Source organism: Diadema antillarum, unplaced genomic scaffold (assembly GCF_040938485.1).
Source record: "Diadema antillarum isolate AM-2024a unplaced genomic scaffold, OU_Dant_1.0 seq00000292_RagTag, whole genome shotgun sequence".
Lineage (NCBI taxonomy): Eukaryota > Metazoa > Echinodermata > Echinoidea > Diadematoida > Diadematidae > Diadema > Diadema antillarum.
The window spans coordinates 932,859-944,892 of record NW_027271318.1 but is presented as its reverse complement, the minus strand read 5'-3'; the positions used below and the strand labels follow the sequence as shown (position 1 = coordinate 944,892).

Genomic DNA, 12,034 nt, shown 5'->3' with positions numbered 1-12,034 from the left:
GGGATAAGGAGAGTTTACTTTCCGCTTCGCGAATTGCTTTTCAAAAAGGCGAAATTGTCGTTTTCTTTCGTGTTCAGTCTGTGTCATCTCCCTATAGAGTTTGCCGAATCTGACCTGAATATGCATGAGTTTGCTGAATCGACCAAATCTTTCCACTCCTCATATACCGCAAATGTATCCCTCTCTCGTACAGTTTCCATTGCAAGACACCGGTCCATATAGCGTTAAATTTAATATTCGCGAATAGATCAAGAAGCGTATAGGCCCTATTCGTATTGAAACTCAATGTTTGAACGCTTACAAGACGAACCTTGCTCCTCAACGAGAATGGATCCTTGCCAGCAGGAAAAATGGACAAATCTTGAACACCATTCTCCAGCTTCAAATCACTCCCTTCTTACACCAATTTATTCACGATGTGTCCCCCTTCGCTCCCACTACTCTCTCCCGCATCTTCCCCGTTGTGTGTCGGTGATGATGATTGTGAAAGGTGGAGGAAGAAGAAATTCCGGGGACTCTTTTCCCTGCACAGTCAGTGGTGTCTTGGCAGAAATGTGCCATGATGGAAAATTCGTGCAAAATTGAATAAAATGTCCAATTATTGTTAAAAATGTAACCTTTTATATGTTTACGCAGTTGCGACTCAACCCTATCAATCAAAATTAATACAAAACCCCATACTGTAATAGACAATAAGTTATTGTAGTTTAAAAGAAAATGGTCAACACACATGTATTTTTAAACGTGGTGTTTAACAACATTGTGTTTACCAGTGATCACCAGATGCTTTGTTCAAACAAATTTGATTGTCGTGTTTATCAATATACCCACCAATGTTTTGTTTACATACCTCTTCCGTGTTGATGATCGAATGTTTTGGTTCACACACGTATAGTCCATTGTTTCTGTTCACACAATGGTGGCCAAAATGTTTCGGAGCACGTGATGTGTACTTTTTGTTTAAAACGCCTGTCCCCAGCATTGCTCTGGATGGCGGATACTAATACCACACAACTTCTACTACGATTAACTTTTTTGAATGCATGCACATGCTTCTGCCTGAGAAGTGTGACCGATACATAGGACGATATAAATATCACAAAGTCCAAGCATCTGTCAATCCCATATCACATACTACTCTAGCTAAACGTCCATAAAACATGCGCAGATTAATGGTCATTTATCTTGTAATATTATTTTGCAGTAAGTTGCTATAAAAGGCACCGACATAATTGTTGTTGTAGGTATACTATATATACACAAAATATATTATTTTCAGCTTAATCATAAACGTAACACACACACATACGCAAACACACACACGTCGATCAGGATAATGGGTGATTTTGCGATTTGGGGCACAGAAAGACATGAACGTTTTAGACTCTTTCATATATACATGACAGCACGAATGTCTGCCGAACTTATTAATATTTTGGTGTAGAAATGTTTGTCAAATAAAACTGACGTGTTTCACTGTATCACAGCGGACTGCAGTTTATTAAACCATGACCTTGTGACAAGCAATTCATGCAATTCTCGAATTGGACTTTGATATCAACTTCATAGTACATGACATTGTATATGCGTCATAATATGCTCGCGCACATAATAATACAATCACATGATACGTGTGGAGTAAACGTGGATAAGGTAGGCCAATGCGCCCGCGATCTTTTCCCATCGTTTACTGCTGGATTCTGCCACCAATATTGTGAGTGACTTTTGCTGTTACATTTTGCACTTTTAGTACTTATAGTTCTGTTATACACCGATATGCTGACGCATGTGTTTCCATTTTGATGCGAAACCTGGAGAAACGAGCTCTGCTGTACTGTTAAGCGTATGTACATCAATCTGGTGTAAGCGAGCGTCGAAGTCGCTACGTTGTGTTTCCCATGCATTTTGGGAGGGGGAATATGGATTGACAACGCAAAGGCCCGAGCAAATTTTGGACGCGTTAAAAATTTCGTATTTCCCGCTTCAGTCCTTTCCTCACCTCGAACTGGCATCGAACCGTGTACAGAAGTGACATCGTGATTGCAGAGGATTCAATCGAAAGAAGACTCAGTGTTCGCAACTACTATCTAGAAGACACTTCTAGAAGGCATCGAAATATGACATTGGTTGCCTGTTCGATAGCTGCGAGTTCACTATATCGATGTCGCATGATATTACGAGCTACTAGTATACTAGACGTCCCCTGTAAGACGCTCCAATTAAAAGAGTAGGCCTTTAGAAACGCATGGGAAACGTGTGTTTTTCAGATGTCGAAATCGAAATTGACATCGAGAAGAAAACATTTTGGTGTGACCTAGCTAGGCAAAACAAAATAGTAAATTTTACAGGTGATTAATAACTGTACGGCAGAATAATTGCATGTATAGCTGGTCGTCATAATCAAGAGAAAGAAAGTCAGTTGACACAAGGTTTTCGGGTACGTTGTTATTATGTTCGCCTGTATACCTGTATAGATATTCGTTATACAATGTAGTATGAAAACAAAGTAGGATTTGTTATGATCCGAACATTTGTGTTTGTGGCGTTATTCCGAAGCCTATCGTTAATGCGAATATAAATTTAATAAGGTTCTTTATTGTGAATGTTCAAAAAATATAATGTGATTCTTTATTTAGAACGTTAAGTATATACACTCAACAAAAACAGAAAGTAAACACTTTTTCAAGATCATATTTTTCATAGAAGATTTTGATGAAAATCAATTTATTATATACCATATTAAAGGTAATTTAATTGGCTATCAAGTTAGTATGTTCACACAAAAGGAAATTTTACGCATGAGTGAACACATTCATTTTGCCTGCCAAGACACGAAAGTAAAAATTGCAAAATTTGACAAGTTGTCTTTCATTTGGCAATGCCCTTCAAGATAACAATGACAACAAAAAGCCAGTTTAACACATTGAGAGACATTAATGAAATAGCATCAACAAGTTTTTGTTCTCTTTATTTCTTTATAACCTCAAACAAAATCAAAATGGGAAACTAAAGGGGGAAAATAAGAATTTCCTGTCAGCTTAAACTTCAAACGACATAGGGAGTAATGACATAGAGATGATTAAATAAACAGAATTTCTTTATTTTACTCTGTTTATATAGTAAGTCAAGGATTCAAAAGATAGATTTACCAACCAAATATTATTCACAATTCTCCTAATTTGAAAATAAATTGAAATTTCTACCATTTTTATTAACATTGCTTCGTCTCTTATTTCATTTGAGTTTGGGCTTGACCCAAGATTCTTAATTTTTCTCCCTTATTTTTTGCCTTTATTGATATTTTGGGCTTCAAAGATATTTCAGAGATCAAAGGTTCATTTTTGTAACTCAATTCATGTATCTAATTGTGCTAAATTTGTCTTTTGTTCTTATTGTGCTAAATTTGTCTTTTGTTCTTATTGTTATATGGAGGAGCACTTGCGCATGAATGACAACTTGTTCATTTTTGCAATTTTTGCTTTTGTGCCTTGGAAGAGAAAAACAAAGGTGTTCACTTATGCGTAAAGTTTTCCACTTTATTGACCTACTAGGCTGATAGCCAATTAAATAACCTTCAATATGGTATATAATACATTAACTTTTAGCCAAATATTCTATGAGAAATATGAACTTGAAAAAGTGTTTACTTTCTTTTTTTGCTGAGTGTAGTTCGAAAATTAACTATGGTTCATTATTCCGAAGGCAAGTTAGTCCGAAAATTATATAATTTTATAGGAGTACAAGGAACCGGCTGCTTCATTTTAGCCTCGATAAGTATAGACGAAACGAATTTAAAGGTCATCCGGTATTGAATACAGTTTATTTTAAAACTAGTTGTGATTGCTGGATAATTCCCCCTTATGGGGGTAAAGCTATACGAAGAAAAAAACCCAGCCCTATTACGTGCACAGGTCGCAATGTTATTAAGAAAATGATACTTATGATGGATGTGGTCCATTATGCTTTAATATTTTCATTTAAATAATACACGATGTTCATCTAATTAACTGAATAGTCCATAGCGCTACACCAGGCCTTAATTGTTAACAAAAGAGTGAAGTTATAAAAGAAAAAAAGGGGCAGAAATTTCCTCCAAGGTAATTTCCTCATGCAGGCATTTACTCAGTATTCAACAAGCCGGCAACTGCGATATTACGTGCGTTATTTATTTTTAATTTTTTATAATTATTATCTTTCTTTCTAATAGATACACGGTACAGGGGCTGCTTAACGTTTTTCAGGGTGGAGTCTGTGGGGGGGGGGGGGGGGGAAGTCAAGGTCAATGGTTCGAACCCCTTCCCCTTACACGGGAAGAATCTGATGACGAAACATTTGGAAATTCATGGATCTTGTAAATTTTTCCCCGTTCTTTTTTTGAGGAGCCGAAAAAAGTGTGTGTGTGTGTGTTGGGGGGGGGGGGAGTCCATACAGCCCATGTGGTACAGTAATCAGCTAGTTTTCTCCCGTTTGTCTTTATGGCAAGATTATCACCTTGTCATGGGTAAAGCCAAGAAGAAAAGAGCTACCACTTCCAAAGCGACCACAGCCAGCAGCAAACATAAAGTAACCAAACGAACCACTCCGGAGTCCGGTACTCTTTTCCGGGGACAGAGGAAGGATTTACCAGACCCGGATGTCGCTTCACTGAGAGAAGAAGAGAGATACCAGCTGAATGTTGTCCGTCTCAGTAACACACTCCAGTATACCCCCGCACACAAAGGGCTACCAAGAGTTGGGAAGACAGAACACCCTTTTAACAGAAACCTCCTCCACACCTACAACAGCAATAGTAAGTACAACATTTTAATATGGCCTCTATTTGTATCTGAAATTTTTTGAAGGAAAATCATACATATATCACTGGGAGCGTGTGAGGTATGACTGTATTTACAATAAAATCTATTTATTCAGGCCACATATTATTCAGGAATACTGTTTACAAAAATATGTTCACAGGAATAGACCGGGATGGATGTATAAAGACGGGAAATTCTTTAGAAATTTGGCAATAGGGGCAAGGCAATAGATGTATAATTTGAGGGACTCGACACATAAGATCTCACTCGTTTATTGTCTACAAATAATCGATTTTGTTATTATGTACTTCTATTTTCCGTTGCCCTTGCCCTCCAAAAGTCGGCGGATGGAGAAAATATGGGGGTAGGACGGAAGCCTCCTCAATGCCCGAAGAGCTCAAAGGTGACGTAAGATGGGAGTACGATCCAGACAGGTACTGTCGGTGGGGCAGCTCGGAACAGTTTGTTGACCTTTTAGCCGAAGGACTGACTGAGCAGATCCTTGATGAAGTTCAACCAGTCATCTTTTTCTCACTATGGTAAATCACATAGTGTTATCATTTTAATGTACTGAGGCGAAAAACAGAAAAATAAGAAGTATGGGTCATGTTCCATGAAAACTATGGTAATATTTGACAAGCAAAATTATTCACCTGCTTTTGTTTTCCGCTAGTTTCTTGTTGCGCGAAATGCACGAAAATTTCAACACGGCTAAAATTCCTGCAATACAGTTATTCTACAATAATGGCAACTCTTCAATAATAGTAACCGTCAGAGATTTCTTAGCTTTGATTGGCTATGGAAAACCATTGCTGTGGTAATTATCATTGATTGCAAAGATACTATTGATTGTACAGAAGAAATAGTTAATATGACATGGGGCCTGTATCCTTTGCTTGAGTTAACATGTTCTTTTTCTCTTCAAATCAATTGTTATATTAAGTGATATTCATAAAAAAAAAGCCAACAACAAACAGTATAATCTGTATCAGTTCCACGTGACTTAGATGTGAATTGCTCATCAAAACGAATCAGGCATCGAGTCTACGTGGTACTCTCTTCTGATTGGTCAATTATAGAAAAGTTATCAATCACACTTTGCTGTAGTCCGCTCTCAGTTTGATATCTTGCAGCCATGAAGGAAGTGCGTGTGAGAAAGGACATCAGTATAATGAAGTTAGTCACCAAAAACATTACTTTCTTTCATTGAATTTGCCACCTCATTTTTAGTATTTGTAGTACATGCCGATAATAATGCTTTCTATTCCATGTTTGTAAAATGATTATGTAAACAATGTTAAATAATATCACTTCATGTGAACCTTTACTAGATTATATTGCTGGGAAATGCACCTGTTATAACTGGTGGAAAATCATAACAAAAGAAACAACCACTGATTTAAACTTAATGGAATTGTGTGCCGAAGTGTATTAAACAGCTAGACTGAGAATTTGAAGCACGGACCTCAGGATTATTATCTGGTAGGCCTACCAAAGATACTAGAAAAGCGACAATTGCAAAAATCCAAGTTTTGTGATACACTGCCTTTTAGAATGTGTGTAACTATAATATGAACAATAACAAATTTGCACTTCAGAATATTAAGAAATTTTATGCTCTTCTGGTGGTCTGGGTTTGTATATCTGTTTGGATGTAGGGTCGAGTGCAGATGCGCAGACAGCTGCCTGGGTTTGTTCGCATCAAAGGTTGCATTGATGAAGGAAATAGATTGTCTCCAACCTTTCAGTGCAACTTACGACATACCTTGGCGTCCTGACCAAACCACTGGCATGGTGGAATGGACAAAGGTAAAAACAAAAACAAAAACAAAGAAATATGATATATAATTGTTTTGGTATTGCAACATGTCAGCAGCTGTTATTGTTCTTGCGCACTCGTGATATTGATTTTTTGAACGATCTCATTTATAATGACTTTGTTCAGTTAGTCTGCGTGCATGAAGTACAATACAATGAACAAACATAATGTGTAGATTGGTATGTAGGTATATGCATGGGCATGTATGTTTGCATGTATATGTTATATTCACCGCATATCTTATTGTTGTTGTTTTTTCTTGCAGCCACATCAGAACGTTGAAAGACCATACTGTAACAATAGATGGGAACAGGTACACGTATAATACTAGCCTATAAAATAACTTTCTGTGAACATTCTTGCACTATAGCTTATTGTAACAATTTCCTTTTGGAGGATATTGATGTTTCATGATGATATGTATTATATAATCTGTGCTATGCATACATACATGTATATGGTTGATATTTCCTTGTAAAGTAATGTTGATGTTGCTATAATGAAAAAGTCTGAAGTCCACTTCAAATGGATACATACATGCTTTTTACTTTCCTCTTTATTATGATCCAAAGAACTATTTACCAGCAATCATATGGCAATAACCAAAACTCAATATTTTTTTTTTCTCAGGACAAACAGATGCCACATAATCCATCAAGAGTATTCATCACTCTGTTAATAGATTATTACTATATACCCAATGGTACAAATTTGTATCTTATAATGAAAATGACCCCCTTTCTTTGGATCTATGCTTCAGTCACACTTATTGAAGACCTCGACTATTGTACTTTCTTTTTGCACTGAGAAAGTAGATCTGGTGTTACATCAAAGACTATGGACCTGGAATTCGCTATGTCAGAGTCTGGTTTGGGCAAAAAAGCGTGTGCTCAATACACGATTGCCAAATGTATCGTGTGGCCGGAGGCCAGGTGAGAACACATTAATCATGTCCAGCACAACTGTCATAAAAGTTAATGAGATATTGTGCTTTACCTGTATTGTTTGTTATGCTTGACATATTAAACAGAGTTGCATGCAGCTCTCCTTCGAGAAGTTGTATGAAGATATGATCACTATTTGAGATTTAAGTCACATGCACCAAAACTTGTTTTTGCTTCGAGTTCTTTTGCATCATTTGTGAGAATCACATATACTTGTTCAGATTCAGTCTCAAAATCCACAAAATACCAAGGTTCCATAACAGGTTTCAAATGATTACATGTCTGCAAAGCTGTCGAAACATCAGCCCGGAACATCAGCTCCGGGAGCTGCAAACATGCACGGTTTTGTTTTCATTTCGAATGATAATGACATTCAGTCATGGAAGAAGGCAGTAGGCTAATTTCATCTTCTCTGAAATTAAGATATTTTTATGCCTCCGCCACAAAGTGTCACTGGAAGCATTATGATTTTTGGAACTGACACAGAAATGTGCAAGGGAAAGCATGCAAAAAAAAATATCTTCAACATGCAAAGAGGCTGTATAGATCTTTCATGTGTTTGATAGCTCCTATGGTTTTCAAATCAAGGAGAACAGAATGAAGTGATTAGACAAACTCCAACTTTCTATCTTTAAGCAAAGCTACATTAGTTCATTTCAACTCAATATAATTAATGAATGCATTCAAACATTGCTCTATTGGATATTGACTAGTCTGATGGAAATGAATGTTTTAAACAAAGTCCCATTGAATCTAACTGACTTGATCTGAGTGACACAACATTTCCTCCAGCGACTTTTGCTCCGGTATTATCTTCTCCAAAGACTTAAGTGTTTAGGTTTAGGGGTAGGGTTTTCGGAATTGATGTGAGAATTAGGATCAGGATTAGGGTTATGTTTTTGGATACAATTTAAGTTTGGCTTAGCATGCAAATTCTTCCTGTGAGCAATTGTCGCGGGAGAAAATGTCATGGAACCTTGATCTGAATAAAATTGGAATTTACCTAAAATAATCATGTGGATTACATGATTTAGTCCATTGATTGGATCATTATCACTCTCTTGCCTCAAACAGGTTATGGCCCTTCTGAAAGAGGATGATGTACCTGATACCAAGTGCCTTCAACCAAGAGGCAAGACAGCGAAAAGGGGCAGGAAACGGAACGCTGGCCGGAAGCGAGCACCCACCCTGAAATTGCAAGAGTGGCCAAGTTCAGCGTTTGACCACCCATTTACTCACAGAAACCTGATCAAAAATGGCAGCGCTCAAGGTTAGCATGCTGCAGATCTGATACTTCTGGCATTATCATGTTTGATGTTGTGTTACAGCTCAGAACAAAAGATGCATTATGACGTCACTGTAGGCTTACATATATTGTATAATGTTAAATAATTGCATGCAATTGCTCAATGTGGCGTGAAGGCAGATGTATTAGCATTTCAGAGCTGTCTAGAATGAGTCTATTTTAATGATCTTTGGACAAACTCCATCCACTGAGGAGAAAATTTAAGATTTTCTAAACGTAGATGGACCCTCTGTACTTGGATGCACCATTACAGATATAGCAACAATCCAGGTTTTGCAGTCTCAAGGTGGCATAAGGATATTTTATAGTCTCTGGCAGTGGTCAATCTTTGATGCCGTGAAGTTCCATATTCAACACATTTCATTAGAGTGTTAGTGATATGAAACTGTACAACTTTATGGGTGTTCTCAATTAAAGCATGCATCAAACACAACCTTTTCCTCTCCACACTGCTTATAAAACATATATGTTACTACACAATAGTAATATTACCATATCACTACATAAAGTGACCATTTCAGCAATTAAGCACAGGTTAGGCTGCTTGCTGCAAGCACTGCATCTCTATCCAATAATCTCTCACTGTGTGTAGATGTCTTGTTAGGTTGCCATGGTAACTTTTGTGTCTTTTAGATAGCCATGGAAATCAGGAAATGCAGAACTGGGTAGTGACTGCTAATGGTGGGGAAGGCTGGACGGTGGGGAAGAAAAGCGAGGATGAGACTTACGTCCCTTCGCAGCTGGAGCAGACAGAGGGGAGAGGCGAAACATTCTTCTGCACGTCCTCGGAGTGGTGCGCTCGGGAGCAGGTCATTGACCTCTTGGCCGAGGGATTCACGGAGGACTTCTTGGACGAGGTCCAGCCTCCAATCTTCGTCTCCACATGGTGAGTGTTCCAGACTAATGAAAACAAGTTTACTGATTCACCCAATTGCATAATTTGGAACGTGATAGATCCTGTGTAAAGCCTTAATTGAAGATTTCAACATTTTACATGCTGACCTTCAACACAGGTTATCCATTGGAACCCAAGAAATATAAAGGAGATGATGATGCCATGAAATTATGAAAATCTGTTTTGACATGTTAAAAGTTTGGTAACCTTTCTTGAAAGGGAATTATAAAAGAAAAATTTCATGACTTTGAAACAAAAACGACTTGCAAATTTGTTCCAAATTGTATCAAAAATCTTGTCTGGTCATCATGTAGGTACGCTGGCCAGTTTGACTGTGGCACAGAATACCAGATGTCCGCAGAGCTCTTGCGCAATCCCTCCCCAGAGGGAAATTCCCTGATCGATAGCCGTCAGTCTGGAACCCTGTCCACAAAGGCTGGAGAGTGGAGGTGGAGGCGGGTGAGTATGCTCTGTTCTACTCCCAGTGCTGCAAGTCTTATGTTCTATCCTTAATTTTTGTTCTATTGTGAAATTAATTATATGCTCTATATCAAATCTGTGTTAAAAACTCACCTTTTTGATAATTGTTGATTACATGTTTGAATAGAGAAATATGTGATAGATTTTGTTTTCATTAATTTTGTACACATATACAGACTATCTTATGGTATTATGCATTCTAAGAACTGAATATTATTATTTCTATTATTATGTTATATAAACAATTAGCAAAGTGTCACCTGTAGTTTATGGTAATTACAATGAAATTTGGCAACTGACCTCTGCAGTGCTTACTAGTTGCGAGGATGTATAGAGGTCCAACTGGCCAGTGAGTGGGAAAATGCTTCAAGCTGGAGTGGTCAGTAGTGAGGAAATATCACATAGTTAAAAGTGCATGGAGACTGTGGTTGCAATATGACCTTGGCAGACAATCTTTTTCTTTATAGCTGAGAAATTAGATAGGGTATTGCTGATGTTGCTTGGTAAATTGTATATGCAATAGTTATATACATGTAGGTAAATATATACATTATATAATATATCATGTAAATATCTGTATGGATTTTTTTATGTATGTTGATACAAAGATGAATATTATGTATACTTATACATTCAAATACATATAGGAAGAATATGATGTGTGTAAGCCTCATTTGTACCCAACCCAGATCTTCTACTGCTTTGAGGACTACCAGCCAGGGTTACGTTTCATCCGCTTCTCCGACCGGGGCAGGGGGACTGATACTGAGGGTGGGGCGGGTCACCTCGGTGCCAAGGTTACTGGAGCAGAGGTACGCTTTGTCTCCCCCAAGACAGTCTACGAGTGTTACTCTGCGAGCCATTGACTGGCTGTGTGCCACCTGCCAAAGAATGGCTCTTAAAGTTGTTGGGATGAGTATATCTATCACATGATTGTCAAGAGTATATCACATGTGAAACATCTATCCTTTTACCCATGATGATTATGGTTCACAATTTCTGGCTCCTGTCAGTTTTGCTTTTAATTACCTTGGTATGGAGGTAACTAACAATAAATTAACGTCACCAAAGTATTTGCTGGTATTTCTGCGGTTGTGGTGCTTGCATCGTGCAAGAATTGATCCTTTCTTGATGAGTACTGGTACATAATTGACATACATGTGCAACATTGTACTAGAGTCGATTGGGGCTTCATCATGGAATGTACATAATGATACGATATTCAATCAAACTCAATGCCATATAACTGCTTGACTGCATACACAACTGTGTATGTGTGTGTGGGGTTGGGCTTAACTCACCCTTATGCTATTGATAAACACAGTAAGGGTCATAGGATATATTCGATAACATTCAAACTTGCCACACTCTCACAAAGTAAAGAATGCCCAGGGGGAAAGGAAAGAACAAAAATCCACTCAGAAATGTTCAGTACATACACCTGTTTGGTTCTTTTATTATAAATATTTGAGCACAAAATGCTAACAAGAGCACAGCTATTGTCTTTGTACCTAGCTTTAATCTATGTGATTCTCATATGACATTCAGAGTTAGATTTATTTTTCCATATAGACTATTTTATATATAGTGTGGATCATATTATACAGAAGACTTCTATATTGTATCATACAAGAGATCACATCACAAAGAGAGGAACACCACCTATGTAACGGAGTGCAAGGGTGACCAACCTGTTATCAATGGGTTAAGCACACGCTGATCACCTAAAGTGGCCTCCATTTGTTTAACCCCTCTGCTATCATACACTGCTGCACGATACATGCTAATGTGATA

The 12,034-nt window shown here is 37.7% G+C and overlaps 1 protein-coding gene and 1 long non-coding RNA gene across 2 annotated transcripts; both read left to right on the top strand.

The window, feature by feature from the left end:
* The first annotated feature begins 1,637 nt into the window (after positions 1 to 1,637).
* LOC139730117 (uncharacterized) lies at positions 1,638 to 5,393 on the top strand. Its single transcript, XR_011710909.1, has 3 exons — positions 1,638 to 1,714; positions 4,484 to 4,789; positions 5,137 to 5,393. It is a non-coding gene; the product is annotated as an uncharacterized lncRNA (long non-coding RNA).
* A 918-nt stretch (positions 5,394 to 6,311) lies between these two features.
* Positions 6,312 to 11,106, top strand: LOC139730123 (uncharacterized). Its single transcript, XM_071641026.1, has 7 exons — positions 6,312 to 6,605; positions 6,881 to 6,928; positions 7,431 to 7,547; positions 8,634 to 8,829; positions 9,499 to 9,751; positions 10,075 to 10,219; positions 10,930 to 11,106. The coding sequence occupies exons 1-7, from the start codon at positions 6,411 to 6,413 to the stop codon at positions 11,104 to 11,106; spliced, it is 1,131 nt and encodes a 376-aa protein (XP_071497127.1). The 5' UTR covers positions 6,312 to 6,410.
* The last annotated feature ends 928 nt before the right edge of the window (positions 11,107 to 12,034 follow it).

Bases quoted from the DNA above. Each gene is read 5' to 3' on its own strand.
- LOC139730123 (XM_071641026.1), top strand. From the start codon at position 6,411: ATGCTCTTCTGGTGGTCTGGGTTTGTATATCTGTTTGGATGTAGGGTC. The intron at 6,606-6,880 runs GTAAAAACAAAA...TTTTTCTTGCAG, and splicing joins GCATGGTGGAATGGACAAAG to CCACATCAGAACGTTGAAAG. The intron at 9,752-10,074 runs GTGAGTGTTCCA...GTCATCATGTAG, and splicing joins CCAATCTTCGTCTCCACATG to GTACGCTGGCCAGTTTGACT.